The 16099-nt window shown below is 36.1% G+C and overlaps 2 protein-coding genes across 2 annotated transcripts; one reads left to right on the plus strand and one right to left on the minus strand.

Annotated features, from left to right (window-relative positions):
- Positions 1-3317: 3317 nt before the first annotated feature.
- Positions 3318-8447, plus strand: LOC132064297 (folate-binding protein 1). The gene is made up of 4 exons (XM_059457237.1): positions 3318-3465; positions 6953-7311; positions 7564-7889; positions 8214-8447. Exons 1-4 carry the CDS (start codon positions 3390-3392, stop codon positions 8311-8313), a joined length of 861 nt encoding a protein of 286 aa, XP_059313220.1. The 5' UTR covers positions 3318-3389; the 3' UTR covers positions 8314-8447.
- A 3382-nt stretch (positions 8448-11829) lies between these two features.
- LOC132064298 (serine/threonine-protein phosphatase PP1 isozyme 9) lies at positions 11830-15025 on the minus strand. The gene is made up of 4 exons (XM_059457238.1): positions 14402-15025; positions 12903-13462; positions 12278-12460; positions 11830-12137 (listed from the first exon to the last, which is right to left on the minus strand). Exons 1-4 carry the CDS (start codon positions 14580-14582, stop codon positions 12114-12116), a joined length of 948 nt encoding a protein of 315 aa, XP_059313221.1. The 5' UTR covers positions 14583-15025; the 3' UTR covers positions 11830-12113.
- Positions 15026-16099: the final 1074 nt, after the last annotated feature.

Raw genomic sequence — 16099 nt, forward strand, 5'->3', positions numbered from 1 at the left:
GACGCGGTAACGAAACCGTGCTCGTAGTACGGGACGCGGTGGACGAACGGAGATCAAATCATATGCCATCACGGCCGCCATCCGTAACATCGCATAATCGGATCATGGCGGTCATGTCGGACCATATCCAAATACGGACGGATCCGGCCGCACGCTGTCAGGGGACGCCGGTGAACAATGCGATGAGGTGCGCGAATCACGGAGACACAGCCGGAAGCGCGGTGAAGGAACCATTGAGGCATCCGCGACAGACAAATGCGAAACTATATACATGCCGACCGACGGACGTATGAATAAAAGCGAAATAGTCCGAAACGGAAGCGGATCGGAATAATCGGATTATATCGGAAGCGAGTGTCGTAAACGTTCCGGATGTCGGACTAATGTCAAGGTACGGATAGATAGTCATAATGCTCATTAGTTTACTTGAATGAGACATAATTAAAGCTACTTATGAAGAACGGACGAAATAGACCAATCCCGAATCATACGAAAGTATCGGGGTATTGTGGGCCCATCGGACCCAACCTTAATAAAGTACATAAATTATAGATAATACATACGTAACCGTCCATAATCATTTTAGAGCGTTTCGACTCCATTTATGGAGGTTACATACTTATAGGTCCATTTTAGAAGAAAAGGGTTCGCCTATGACGGATTTTGCGCTAAATTCAATCTCGGATTACGAAGCGAGAAATGTCATCGAGGGCTCATTTGTCAACTGTCGGACTCGAACATGCCAAAGAAAGATAGGGAAGGCTTTACATACCGAATTGCGCCTTATGCTCGTCAAATCTCACTTCCGTTTAGGTCAAAAGCGCAAATGGTCATTCTTACCAATTACTATTCATGCAAACTAACATTTCAATCTTAGGGTTATACTTGTCACTCTAAATTTCATGAACTTCCCCTATAATTATGACATCCTGAGACTCATTTTCTTTCCTTTAATACCAACAACAAACCCGGACAACACCAACAAACACAACAGAACACAATATGGCCTATTTGGTCATCTTTTCAACATAATGTCATAACTTCCGTTTCCAACTTCATATTTCCAATTCAATCTCAACATATTAATCAGATCATTACAATTCCATTTAGGAACATATCATATCACTTCTACAATACATATATACAAGATATTCACAAAATATACAAAACACGCAAACTTCCCACCAAACCACAATTTATCAATTCTTCCAATTTTCAACATACAAGTTCATAACTCATTTCCTTCATCCAAATTCATCAACCTTGATCATATTTCACACCTTAAATATTTCATCCCCATTATTCCATAAATTCATACTAAATCAACATAAACTTCCACATTCCATTTTCATGCAATCTTACTTTATTTTTCCTACACCTACAGTACAAGAATCATAACTACACAACTAACACATTAAACAAAATAAATTCATCACTATTCCATTGCCTAACCTACACGACCCACATGCAAGATTTCACTTCGCGAGTTTTCTTTCCGTCTTTTTCCTTTCAATGCAATTTCGCGATATCCATAATCATAATACAACACAAATTTCAACATAACCACGCCACACACTAAAGCATCCACACTACCACACAAGCACATACGCATACCAACTTTACAATCTTCCATATTTCCAAGTATTCTACTTGTCCACATATACTACGACACAAACCAACCTTCATAACATACAAAGAAAGGATGAATTCTTACCTTGTTCTTCAAACTTCTTCACCTTCTCAAGTTGTCCAAACGCCAAAACCAAAAGCTTATTCTTCCAAACCAATTGCACTAGGTTGTTAAGGGACCTTGAATTGATATGGAAATCACAAGAAAACAATTTTGGAATCGAAGCTTGAAAGATTTGGAATTTCTTTTCTCTCTTTTTCTTAGTTCGATTCGGTAAGGGAAATTCATGTTTGGTGATGCCTTGATTTTTTTTTGATCTCTAGAATTTTCTTGAAGCCTCCCTTGATTTAAATGATTTAAGTGATCACATGGGAGGTCACCGACAAAGTTTCCATGGGTTTGGGCCTCCCCCCATGGCCGCCACCCTCAAAACTTGGGCTTTAGTTTTCTTATTATTATTTTTTTGGCCCAAGTCTTCATAAGTCATATCTTAAAATTTAGAAACAAATTTCCAAAATTCCAATTTTGCCCTTAGGCCTTCTCAGGTATTTTCGCATTCAAGTCTCCATAATTGCCACACACTTGCTAAGAAAAATTCAAATATGACCTCCTTTCTCATAAATCACAATTACTTCAAATTTTTCAATTATGCGAAAAGGCGGGATATAACAGTTGCATACGTGTAGAATAACTAGAAGATTCTTTTTATTCCATGTATATCCTTTGTATCAGCTGTCTACGATGGAATGTGATCGAAGCAATGTGTCTCACATCTATTTTGGGCCAAATGACAAATTATTGAGAAGCCGATTGACTTGGGCACGGTCAATTCGTTTGATATCGACGAGTCACAATTGACTTAATTTGAATTCCTTTTATTTGTACTTGTCTCCTTTGTTGAAGTTATAACCCTTTTTCCCTTTTCTTCTTCTTCACAGTTTCTCTGCAAATGATCTGGATCAATTTTATTTTTATTCTTAACATTTTATGCTTAAAATAAACTTGAAATATTATGGTATGAGAGGATAAACGAGAGGTGCATGAAACTTGACTTGGACCCAACAAAACGATGACTTCTAAAGTCTACGGATGCCACTTTCCAGTGACCAAATTAGACAGCGATGGCTTGACTTTGTACCCGATACGGCCGATAGACTTTTAAAACCTTTGGTTACTCCTATTATGAACGTAGTTTATATATCAAATTAGGCATAATTTCATATTTCTTTTTGATGTATTTTTATTTTGGATGTTAGTTATACAGAATCTAAATTTATTGAGATCTTGGAGTACTTTCATATAACTCTCTCGATGTGGTATAACCGGTCCAGGGATTAGTTATATTTGGATAAACAAATAAATGACAAATTGTCCTTATCTTTTCAATACTCTCAAGGTTAAAATTAAAAATAAAATCTATCTAATTTATTAAAATTAAACACATACTTTAAATTACAAATCGTATACCTTTCATTTTTAATGCATCGAGCCAAATAATTTTTATATTATTACTCCATAATTCACAACTCTTGCATTATGAGTTCAGCATAACTTCATCGGTGAAGCGGATAATTCCTAATTGTATTTTCATACAAAACTTGTATATTACAATTAAGCTCATGCGAATTCGTAGAATAAAACAAAGTTATATACACTAACATATGCTACTACTCTTTTTTTTAAAAAAAGGGATAAAGAAAACGGTGGTTTAAATAAACAGGGAAGAAGTGAGAAGGAGAAGACAAGTGGGGAATGAAGGATGGAAATAAACTTGCAATTCTCTTTGCTACTGTTGTTGACAACATCCCTTCACCTTCAATTACACTACGTATCAGGTACCATCCCTAATCTTTCTAGCTTTTGCGTAACCAAAAGTCAAGCCCTAGATGCAAACTATCCTTAATTGTTTACCTTTTAATCTTGTTCAGATTATTTTCTTGACTTAATAAATGAATGATTGTAGTAAGGAAATCCTATTCATTTTACCAATTTGGCAGTTAATTTGCTGATCGACCTATATTGGGTGGTGAATATTTTGATAACCTGGTAAATGTTTTGGATATATTTACTTCCAATTTATAGTGGTGGATTAGTCAGTAAAAGTTTAATGGTAACTGAGTAGAGTGTAGAGTCCGATTTTTTCTTGATGTGATTTACTTTTAACGAGTATTTCTTAGTAGGATAAATGGTTCTCTTTTTTGGTTTTTCTTGGGTGGTAAAAGTAAAATATTAAATTCTTCTATTTTGCTTTTCACACTGATCTCTTTCTTTTTTGTTTTGTTCAACTATTTAATATATTTAGTGTTTTCTGAGAATGCAAAAGTTGAGCTATTCATAGCACACCTCTTATACCAGGGTGCAGAACTTTGGGATATGGGGCTCAAATTTGATTAGTAGTATGTGAGTATGTTAGTCTAATAAAAAAGTATATATCTAGTCATTAATTTTCACCTTTGCACACAAATCAGAATATTAACATAGTTAATTCTTTTTCCATCTGATAGGCATTAGGCCGGTATACTGATACACAATCAAATTCACAAGATTCAAGCTTTAGCTGCAATTCATATCATTATTAGTGAATTAAAAAGAAGTGTGCCTGGCATTTGGCAGTGTTCTGTGGTCCTAGATCATGTGATATTCATTAACGGTGTCAAAGAAGTCGTGCAAAAACTGATTGAAGCATCAAATAGAGGTGTAATTTCCCTCCATGCTAGAGTCAGATGGGTAATGGTAGGTTTAACAATATCCAGAAATATCGTGCAGAGAGAGATAAGAGGAGATGCAGATGCATTCTAGGAGTTAGAAATTATATTTTCAGCTAACAGGATTGCTTTCATGTTGGAATTTACGTGAAATATGAACCGTAACATTCCTGTTTTTAAGTAAGATGCTTATTATAGAAGAATCAATACAGACAGGTCTTAACTTTGCAAAATAAATATTCAACACCTTTTATCGGAATGGAAGACAAAGTGTATGTGCAGTTGGTCACTGATCTTGTATTATAGATAATAAGGATTTTTTTTTTTTTGGGTAGGAATTTGAGGCTAGACGTATCAACATCACCTAACATATCTAATACAAGTGTTATACTTCTGCTGGCCAGCAAAAGAAAGAAGCACTATTGTGTTATGCAAGTCCGCAGAACTTCATTTGGTTTGGGGGGAGTGAGTGGGTGAGCGTGGGCATTAGTATGCTCTTTTCCTCAAAAGATTGTTTTTATCATCTATACATCTAGTTATTGTGCAGAGGTATAGAAAGATATAAACTGTTTCTCATCTTCCAAAGTGGATTTTTATTTTCACTGGAATGATGTTTGTAACACCTACTTGTGTTATTCTTTATTCGACCTTCTAATTTCCAGTTTGCCAAGAGATTCCTTTGATCAGCGCTGGACTAAGCTAAAGATATCATAGACACTCATAAATGCACCGTTGTTTTATATATCTAGCAGCTGTAGGAGCTCTATTGTTGATTGCACGTCTTTGGAAAGTGGGCTTTTGGGGCTCAATGCAGGTCCAAAATTTGGAATTAGAGGGTTCTTTTGTGATAAGTTAGAGATTGGTCGATAGTATCTGTGACAAATTGTCTGTTTGGTTCGTTTAGGAATTTTTCCATTTTCATTTATTGAGGAGTCTTTTCTTTATCAGTCTTAACGAGAAAAAAGAGGACTCTAAGACTCTTGAAGTTGCCCAGTTCCTCACCTGTATATGAGAACTTTCTTTGACGATAAAAGTCAATTGCCTTGGCACTTCCTTTTGGGACTATTAGCTATAACATAGGAGAAAAACATGCATTATTGGAATTGCAGAGAATTAATTTTGTAAAGTTGTGGTTTTTTTGTCTTATTCGGGCAACACCAGTTTTTTTGTTAAATTGGTAACTTAGGGATGTCATCAAAGTCCTTGGGGGCAATTTATCGGGTGAGGAAGAAGGATCTCCACATGATATTCAGTGACTTAGGTAAAACATATTGTAATGTCAAGCAAAGTCCTATGGTGGGTGTTGGAGGAAAAAAGAATGCATATTAATATGTAACGCCATAAAGTAAATGTATGAAGGAGCTGCCACTTATGTGAGAACAGTGGTAGGAGATAAAAAGGAGTTTTCCCTTACTGCAGGTGATCCAGGATTTGTTTTGTGCCGTATTTGTTTACCTTAGTTATGGAGGATCTAACTAAATTTGATGGTGTAAGCTATTTGCAGACAATATTGTGTTAATTGACAAAACTAGTGAGGATATCAACCACAAGTTTGAACTATGGAGAAGCACTCTAAAGATAAAGGTGTTGAGATAAGTAGATTAAAATTGAATATATGCCAGCATAATAAGAGTGGAATACAGTGAGATTAGATGGATTCGCAGTGCGTAATGCAAACAATTCAAATACCTAAGCTTGATCCAATATAAAGGAATGATAAATGAAGATATAATAAGGGAAAGTGTTAGTGTGCTACCAAAGTATTATGCAAAGGATGATATAGTAGTGAATGCTGAGCCTCTAAGGTCCAACATATCAACAAGATGATATGCCACAAATATGTGAATACTAACATGGATTTACGGTTATACAATATTAGACAAGATAAAATGATTCGATAGCATATGCAAGTTGCACACCTAGAGGATACAATTAGAGAGCTCGCTGGAGATGGTTGTGCTCATGTCCTACGTCTACTTCAAGATGTACTTGTCCCTGGGTGTGAAACATTGTGATTGAATGTGTTAAAATGAGACAAGGTAGACCTAAAATTACATGGAAGAAAGTTGTATCGAAAGACTTACAATCTCTTGAAACCCACATAGACTTAGCGAGAAATAGAGATAGTGGAAAAAATAGATCCATTTAGGCGATACTGGTTAGTTTGCATTAAATTCATGTTGGTATGCTTACTTTAGGTTTATTAGCAGTCTTTCATCTTGTTAGATATCAGTATGCCAACAGCAAGTGTAGAGACTCTTTATTGTTAGAGAGCATAAATTATTGAATATTGGATTGAGAAGGTTCTAGCAGAGCGACATCAATGATGATTCATATTTCCGACTCCAATTATGTTGAGATTGATGAGCAGATGTTGTTTAGGTATGTCGTCAAAAATTCAACTGATTTTAAGAACCTTGAAGGAAAAAAAAAAAAAAAACGTAATTTCTTTGATGATGTGGGGTCAGGTCAATATGATCTAATTATGAATACAAGTCAAGAGTATTAATTGATAGAAGGATCTTAAAAAGAATTTTGATGGTCTCAAAAAAATTTAAGATTTTTATTTCTAGCATCTACAATTCCAATAACGAGTCACTGAATCATTTAACTGCAGGTAAAGATGGTGGAGTTTGCATTTCTCCTGGTGGCCGCTTTCCTCGATTTTCAAATGAAGGAAGACCTCCAGGAAAAGTAAAAAAGGGCCCAAGAGATTTGAACCTCTGCAGGGTATTTCGCGGAAAAACTTGCTGCGATGTCACGCAGACACATCCTGCTTTTATATCCATTAGGAGGCTTGCTTCAACTGGAGAAGCGAGCCAGGAGTGTTTGCACTTATGGGAAATGTTGGAGTGTTCAATCTGTGATCCACGTGTTGGTGTGCAGCCTGGACCCCCTGTTTTATGCCCCTCTTTCTGTGACAAAGTATACCAAGCTTGCTCCAACGCGTACTTCTCCATTGATGCTAAGACACAGGTTTGTTTAGAGCTCCAGTTTGTTAACAGATTTTTTAGATGAGTTATTCATCAATGGAGTATCAGAGTCCACCAAATAACAAGCTTTGGATATTTTGTTTTGGTATGTTGGATCATATCGACTGTGTCTCAAAGAAGATGTTTTTTGCCCCTTTGGCTGAGCTCAAGGCCAATGGCATCAATTATTTTCTCATCATGTTTGTACTTGTTAGTTATTGACATATTTCACATCTGATTAGAAGTTACATGTCAGGTTCTAGCACCCTGTGCTGTAAACGACTTTGTTTGTGGTAGAGCATCCGAATGGATCTCTAATGGGACAGAGCTCTGCCGCGTTGCAGGTTTTTCTGTGAAGTCTTTGTCTGATGATCCAGAAGAAGTTTCTTGCTACGGCGGAAAATCTAGTGTGGATTATATTGCTGATTCGTGGAGGACTTCACGATCCAAGGTGCAAGAGAAAGCGGACAATTCGGGTTTGGTGGAAGATTTCAAGCAATGGGTGGAGGACATGACATTTAAAGAGAGAATATCTTGGGCTGTAGGAGGCATGGTTCTTACAGCAGGACTTCTATTTACCAGGTGAGGCAACTCTTTTTAGTAGTTATTGTTAACTTGTTGTAAAGAAAAAAACTCCCCAGACCCCACGTTGTGGGATTTCACTGGGTTGTTGTTGTTGTTGTCTTGCAAAGAAAAAAACCAAATAAAGGAAAAAGAAAGATAAATAAAGAGGATCTAATTTTAAGCTTCGTGGACTCTCTCTGGCATTACATGTAGTCTTAGAATGTTAGTTGTTACTAAGAGCTGTATAATCATGTGGCTGATCATCAACGTATTTGAAAGTTTGATTATGTCTGCACACTTACGATGCCATCCTTCATTGTGTAATTTACTTTTATCATGCAGTCAAAGGAAAAGCCGTAGGCAACGCCAGAAACTAGCAGCCCTCCAACGTACTGCCAAGAAATGGGAAGGAAGGGGGAGCCCGAGATCTCTTACAAGTTGAGGCAGCCGAGAGGGAAGTTAAAGATGATGACCAATTCCTTAGTTGAGAGGAATTTCATCTTGTTAGTTGTTACTGTGCTCCAAGACAACGTTAACGATGAATACAGGTTTAATTGTTATTGTACTTAAAAGTGTCCAACTCCTAACTGTCTCTGCCTCCCTTCACGGAAATCATATTTGAGAGGCTTTCCTTTGAGTGATCAAAAAGTTGATTGGTCCAACTCTAATGTCTCTGCCTCCCTTCACGGAAATCATATTTCTGAGAGGTTTCTCTTTGACTTGATCAAAAAAGAATCAAAGGCAAGTTTGATAACATGGAAGCAGCTGGAACATACAGCCATTTTAGTTCCCTTGTGATAGCATCAAGTAGGTTGGATTGAACGGTGCATGCCCACGAATCAGATTGCAGAAAAGTAGAAAAAGATCGGTTATGGTGCTTAATTTACACTTCCTTTGGAGTGATGCCAATGCTGTGTGGTGCTTTATTTAGGAAGACCGGGTTTCTGGAATTTGATATAAACACCTGATAAAATAACCAAATCATTTACGCGGATCTAAATAATTCTTCCCGCTCACAGCAGATTTTGGGAATTGTTACCCTGCATTATTGTCACAAAAAACTTTTAAAATGATTTTTCAATTATGAATGACTAGTGGTAAAAACTATGGCTACACTATTCTTTAAGACTCTATAACTATATGGTTGCAATTCCAATAACTTGAAAAGGAGTAGTAAGCGACCGTTTGTCCATAAACATGAGTATTGGCAAATAGTACATGTTTGGCTATCAGTATTTACGAATATACTGACGTAAGCTGTTTGAAATATTGGTTACATATTAAAGTTGTTTGAAGAGTATTTCAAGGGGGAATAATGGTTACCACGATGGCAACATGATTTCCAAGTGTTCAAAAAATAAAATAAGCACGCTAGTATTGGCAAAAAGCAGTCGGATCAGAAAAAAAAAAACGGGTCGGATCAAAGTTCAATATTCATCATCCATGTAGAATTTTCAAAAAGAAAATTTATTTTTTCCAACTCAAAGCATCATAAACTAAGTAAAACTAACAAAGTAAAGCAGCCCAACAAAATCAATTACTTTGAAAACCAAGCACAAGAGACATAAAAGTCCGATGATATGCGACGAGAAACAATAATTAATAGCTTCACAACTCACAATAAAATGCCTTAATAAAGGCTAACAAACTAAGCAAAAGCTAATAAAGTAAGAAGTTTCCATTAACAAAGGCAACTTGAAGTGCCATATTACAAAAGCAAAAGCTTGTGAGCTCGAAGCAAAAACAAGGAAACTAAGTTAGACTACATACGAACCACGGAGTTTTACAATTGTACTCTATGAGGTTTCATATCTTGAAATGTCTTAATAACAAAAAGATCATTAGAAACATTATCAAATATATCTTTTCTAGATAAGGCACCAAACAACCACTAAAAAAATTATCACTCATTTGACTCGTAAGTCATTCTTGATAAACTTCATTGCCGAAAAGGCTCTTTCAATGGATGCCGTGGCAACCGGCGTAAGCAAAGCAAGTTTCACTAAGCGGAATACAAGAGGATAATTTGAATGCTTCTTTGTTTGTACTAATTTTTTTGAATGATCACAAAGCCCTTTAGATTGGAGAACCTTTTCATCAACATCACGAACATCAATAATGTAACTTGCAAGTTGAATCTCAAGAGAACCTATATTGAATTCATTAAAGTCATCGGGATATAATTTAGCCATTTTCATTATTTTCCCGAACATACATACATTCATTCATGTACAAAATGATCAAAGATGGAAAAATGGATAATCATACTCATGACCGTAGCTCTAGCTTCTATTAGTACTATTTCCCATATATACATTCGTAAACAAAAAAGCAACAACTAAAAGCGATATATATTTTTCAAAGGAATATTAAGCTCCAATCATTGATTGGGAGGGTAGGCAAATATATAGAATTTTAGAAAAGAAAAAAAAATAGAAAAAAGAAGGGAACTAAGAACTTACCGAGGAAGCCATTCTGAGACCGTGAGAGATGAAAGACGGCCGGCAATGGCGAAATTAATGGACAGAATCAACAGAAAAAAAAAAAAGAGAATTAAGAGGATTGAGGAAATGGAGGAAGCGTAGTGGAAGAGAGAAAGAAAACGTAGTGGAAGAGAGAAAGAAAACGTAGTGGGTTTTTTATTTAGTATTTGACTTTGAGCTTAGGGATTTGAGTCCAATTGATTCCCCTTACTACTAAACTACATCGTTTTGTTTAGTGGACGCTTAAAAAAAATTCGAAACAAATGTTGAAAAGTTCGAACCCGCACGTCTTGTGCGAATCGAACCCCCGCGCCACCGAAAGCCGCGCCTTTCGTTTGTGTGAGAGGGTTCGGTATTAAATATATACACATAAAATAAAAATTTGACTCTATATAAACGGCCGTAATTTTCGGCGGGGGTTCGGATGAACACCTCGACTATCTTAGATCCGATATACATTCGTAAACAAAAAGCAACAACTAAAAGCGCTAACTGGCTTCTTCAAGGGACGCATTAAGCTCCAATCATCGATTGGGGAGGGTAGGCAAATATATAGAATTTTAGAAAAGAAAAAAAATAGAAAAAAGAAGGAACTAAGAACTTACCGAGGAAGCCATTAACGAGAAGAGAGATGACCGACGGCCAGCAATGGCCAAATTAATGGACAGAACTGAACAGAAAAAAAAAAGAGAATGGCGAGGACAGGAGGACTGAGGACAGTGGAGGAAGCGTAGTGGAAGAGAGAAAGAAAACGTAGTGGGTTTTTTATTTAGTATTTGACTTTGAGCTTAGGGATTTGAGTCCAATTGGATCTGCCCCCTTACTACTAAACTACATCGTTTTGTTTAGTGGACGCGAAAAAAATCAAAACAAATGTTGACAGCCGGTTGTTCGAATGCGACCGAACCCCCGCGCCACCGAGAAATGCGCCTTTCGTTTGTGTTGAGAAAATTAAATATATACACATAAAATAAAAATTTGACTCTATATAAACAGCGTAATTTTTCGACTGAGGGGGTTCGGATGAACACCCTGGACTATACCTAGATCCGCCCCTGGTTACGACACAACATTTTTCAAGTGAAATTCACGTTTAAACACAACTTCAATGTTTATACACTCTCTTTCAATTTCAAATATTATCTTTTTTAACTTCAACCAAATAAATTAAATAATTCAGACCTCCACAGAAAATGTCAGTAGTTTGAAAAGAGCTTAGTAGTACGCATGCTTGCCACCTACAACATTTAAGACACCAGTCCCATTCAGTCCCTTCACTTGCTGCCCAAATAGAGAGGCATGGGCCACAGATGAGGGTAATGGGTTTGTAACATTTTCACTGGCTGTTAAGTTTAGAATAGACACCATCCTCATCATCAAGTAAGTCAAAATTGCAGTTACAAAATGGTTGTGTTATCATTAAAACAAAAGATTCATGAACCGTAACCTTGCAGAATTTGTAAACTACTGGACAGTAATGCAACTCATTCTCAATCAATAATTGTCAAATTTGAGTGCTAGTAAATACAGGAAGTAAAACAAAAGGTGTCTAAATTAAACAACTGAAACATCTTAGGTCTTCTGAAGATACGTTATGTTGCCGATTTACAGATTTCTTTTTTCCTTTGGCCTATCCACAGTTCCAAAGCCAAAAAGGTATTTGGAAAGGATGGCTTGTGTCAATAACAGAATATAAAATGTAGTGCTTGTCATTCTTCGCTATATACTGGATATATCTCCATGTACATTTTCTACTGTATCAGTTCCCTCCAACCTTAGGTGGCTGTTCAAAAGAAGGAAAAAAAAACAATCGTAAGATATCTCGTAGAATCTCCACTGCAAAAACTTCCCAGGACTTATTAAGAACTCTTCATGTCAAAATCACGATAGTAACTTGAAATAACATGATCAAGATTATCATACCTTCTTAAGGGGCAACTTTGAACTGCTAGTTAATACCGGTTTCAATATTTCAAAGGAGCATACAAGTTGCTCATCAACGCTTAATAGGGCACCTGCATTATCGAATTCTCCACCGTAATTGGGAGCAGAAAATAGAGTCACAAGTCTTCGCTTAGCAAAGAATTCATATCCATCCTCCACCACCTAAAACAAAACTTTAGGATTAGAATATATTCGGAACAAATAAAACTTGAACAAACTGAAATACTGATGGCTTAGAAGCAAAGCCAACAACTACTACAGAAGTAAAATTATTGAAGTGCTTCAACAACAACTGTTGTTCAGAATTGCCCCAAATATTCAAAAAGAAAAACAAAACTATACCAGAACTATTCATGTTATAAATTTGACAATACTTTGCTAGATGTTGAGAGTTTGTAGAGCCATAAAGCTTGAAATGAAAAGAAATTTTCCATGAGAAACGTATGAAATTCCGTAGCATGGGCTTTTTTAATAAGTGGACAAAATAAATGCCTGAAAAGCATTCACCTGCTGATAATGAAGGCTAAAGTAGGTGTAGAGTTTTCAACATTTAACAGCGATAATGAAGTTTTAATTTTTTTGAACAGCCAGAATATGGTTATACCTGATGACCCCGGCAGATGAGGTCTAACTCATTCTTAGCCAAAAATTCAGCAACTACATCAGGTCCAAAAGTACAAGAAACACCTCGATCACTATCTGACCAACCCTTAATTCTAGGGTCAGGATCAGCCCACAGCAGATCACACAGCAAGCCGCCATCTGGAATCTCAGCTGGCCGCTGGATTTCGTTTATTTGTTCCAGATTTTTTAGTTCTGGAGAAATTCCGCCATGCATGCAAAGGATCTTTTCATCAATAAGTGCAGCAACAGGCAAACAATTAAAGCAGTCTGTGAATATCTTCCATAGCCTAACATTGAATCTCCTTTTACATTCATCATAAAATCCATAGACCCTGTTAATTTTTGCATCTTCGTGGTTCCCCCTTAGAAGGAAGATCTTGTCAGGGTACCTTATTTTGTAAGCCAGTAGCAAACATATTGTTTCTAAACTCTGCTTGCCACGATCAACATAATCCCCAAGAAAAAGATAGTTTGCTGAAGGAGGATAGCCACCATATTCGAAAAGTCTTAATAAGTCTTGGAATTGCCCATGTATGTCACCTGCAAGGATGGCAAAGGAAAAAGATAAACTTACGAGAATATTAAGCAGCAGACGAGGAGAGACATTATGACATCCCAATGGAAACAAAGTGTTCTATGCCAGCAAAACTTTTCAAGAATTTGATAACTATAGCATCAGAAAGAGCCTCCAAAAATTACATTTGAGATAATCAAACATTTCACAGACACCAGAATTTGGCAGTGCAAGTCTATTAGCTAAAACATCAAATTTACCCAATTTTGAGTTACATCCGTTTTCCTACATAACAACAAGGATACAGAGGTACGAGCCTATAGAACAGATCATGTTCAAGTAAGACCCTAAACAGTAAACCACAAATTATCTAGACAATAGTATATAAACCAACTCTAGCATTGCATAGCTATCTATGAATACTTATCCTGTTATTAACCAACACGTACCTTCAGTCTCTCACATGCTCATTGTATAGGCAAACCTTTTAATCTAATAAATATCTTATTTTTGTACAAGCACATCAATCTTTTCAATCCAATATATCATACCACCCCAGCTTTCTAGGTCACAACAGTGAATTAGAGACATCCATTTAAGGGCAGAGGGTGGAATAAACCAGATCTTTTCTTAATCATCAAAGAATAAATCTCCCAAAGCATAAAGATCCAATTTTTACCAATCATATGACAACAAAAGATAGACACACAATCACATATACAAAGATCCTTCCACTTATCCTGCATGCTGAAAAAATGCTCAACATTCTCTATTACCTATGTTAACAGAAGCTACCAGGTTCGCTCGAACACCACGGTTACAAAAAAAGAAGAAGTTATGTTCAACATTCAAGATATGCAATTCATCATCAATACAACCATATATCAAGATACAGAAAAAACATAAAAACAAAAAAGAAACAAATTTACCCAAGAAAAGAAAAAAAATAAAAAAAATAAACAAACCACAGATCCTAATGGGGGCACGAATCCTGAGGAGATTAGGCTGAGAAAGGAAAATCTGGCGAGCATTAACACAAAGCTGTCGGATCTCAGCCTCAGATAGCTGAACTTGTTTACCTCCCTTCTCTTCCAATAATCTCCTTATTATATCATCCAAAACACCCTTTTCCATCAACCCTTCCATTCTTTTTTTCTCTCACAAAAACAAGAATTCCCTCTAATCTATCAAGACTCTCTTTCTTCCTAATCTAATACAATTAAAAAAAAAAAAAAACAAGAAACAAAGACTCAACCACCCAACTTTCCCCTCTTGACAAAACAAGAAAAGGGTATTGCGTATAAGTAGGAAAACAAAATGGATATGATTAGAAGAAAAGGGTGGAAAAGGCTTAAGAATGAAGGTAGAAAAAAATGGGTAATTGTATTAAGGGTATGTTGTTGTCAATGTTGGATGCGTGCTATGCTCGTCTCTTCTCCTATTATCTCTCTTTATTTTTCCTCCATTCTTTGTTTTTTCTAAAAGTTTTTTTTTTTCTTTTGTATGATCATTATTAAATTTAGTATGAAAATGTGGCAACTGCCAAGAAGATTCAAAACGGTTGAAATCTTCAAATTAAAGAAAATGGGATTTTTGGGACTGTTGTCTGTTTTCTATAAGGCGCGGCGGGCACGATAGTTTTGACCGAAACACAACATGACTTACATACACGCGCTCACTTCGTCGGGGTCCGGAGCAAAAATAACCCAAAAAAAAAGGGTATGAACGAAAATAAAAAAAAAGCAGTGCAATTAAATGATAACGCGTGATTTTTCGTTTCATTTTAAGTCCTTTAACGCACTATTTTTGCGATAACGCACTATTTTCATGCGTTATTGGATTGTGTTTTTTTTTTTCTTTCTTTCTTTCTTTCTTTCCTTTTTCCTTTCTTTCACACTTTTTTACATACTTTAGCTATAGATTAATCATGCTTGAGACTAAACGTCAACATTTATATATAGACGATATTTTTTTTGCGTACTATAATGTAGGCTCGATACATCAAGGATACATAAACGTTCGGATCGTCGTTTTAGGGGTTGAAAAGGTGCCAAGTAAGTTTTGTTTGAAAAAACTTAGTGTTTTTTCATACTTTAGCCATAGATTAATCATGCTTCGAGACTCAAATGCCGCATTTTATATAAAATATATATTTTTTTCTGCGTACTATAATGTAGGCTCGATACATCAAGGATGCGTAAACGTTCGGATCGTCGTTTTAGGGGTTGAAAATGTGCCCGAAGTAAGTTTTGTTTGAAAAAACTTAGTGTTTTTTACGTACTTTAGCCATAGATTAATCATGCTTCGAGAATCAAACGTCGCCGCATTTTATATAGAACCCGATATTTTTTTTTCTCGCGTACTATAATGTAGGCTCGATACATCAAGGATACGTAAACGTTCGGATCGTCGTTTTAGGGGTTGAAAAGGTGCCGAAGTAAGTTTTGTTTGAAAAAACTTAATGTTTTTTACATACTTTACTCATAGATTAATCATGCTTGAGACTCGAAACGTCGGCATTTTATATAGAACCCGATATTTTTTTTTCGCGTACTATAATGTAGGCTCGATACATCAAGGATACGTAAACGTTCGGATCGTCGTTTTAGGGGTTGAAAAGGTGTCCGAAGTAAGTTTTGTTTGAAAAAACTTAGTGTTTTTTA

The sequence above is a fragment of the Lycium ferocissimum genome, chromosome 7, assembly GCF_029784015.1.
Source record: "Lycium ferocissimum isolate CSIRO_LF1 chromosome 7, AGI_CSIRO_Lferr_CH_V1, whole genome shotgun sequence".
NCBI classification, from domain to species: domain Eukaryota; kingdom Viridiplantae; phylum Streptophyta; class Magnoliopsida; order Solanales; family Solanaceae; genus Lycium; species Lycium ferocissimum.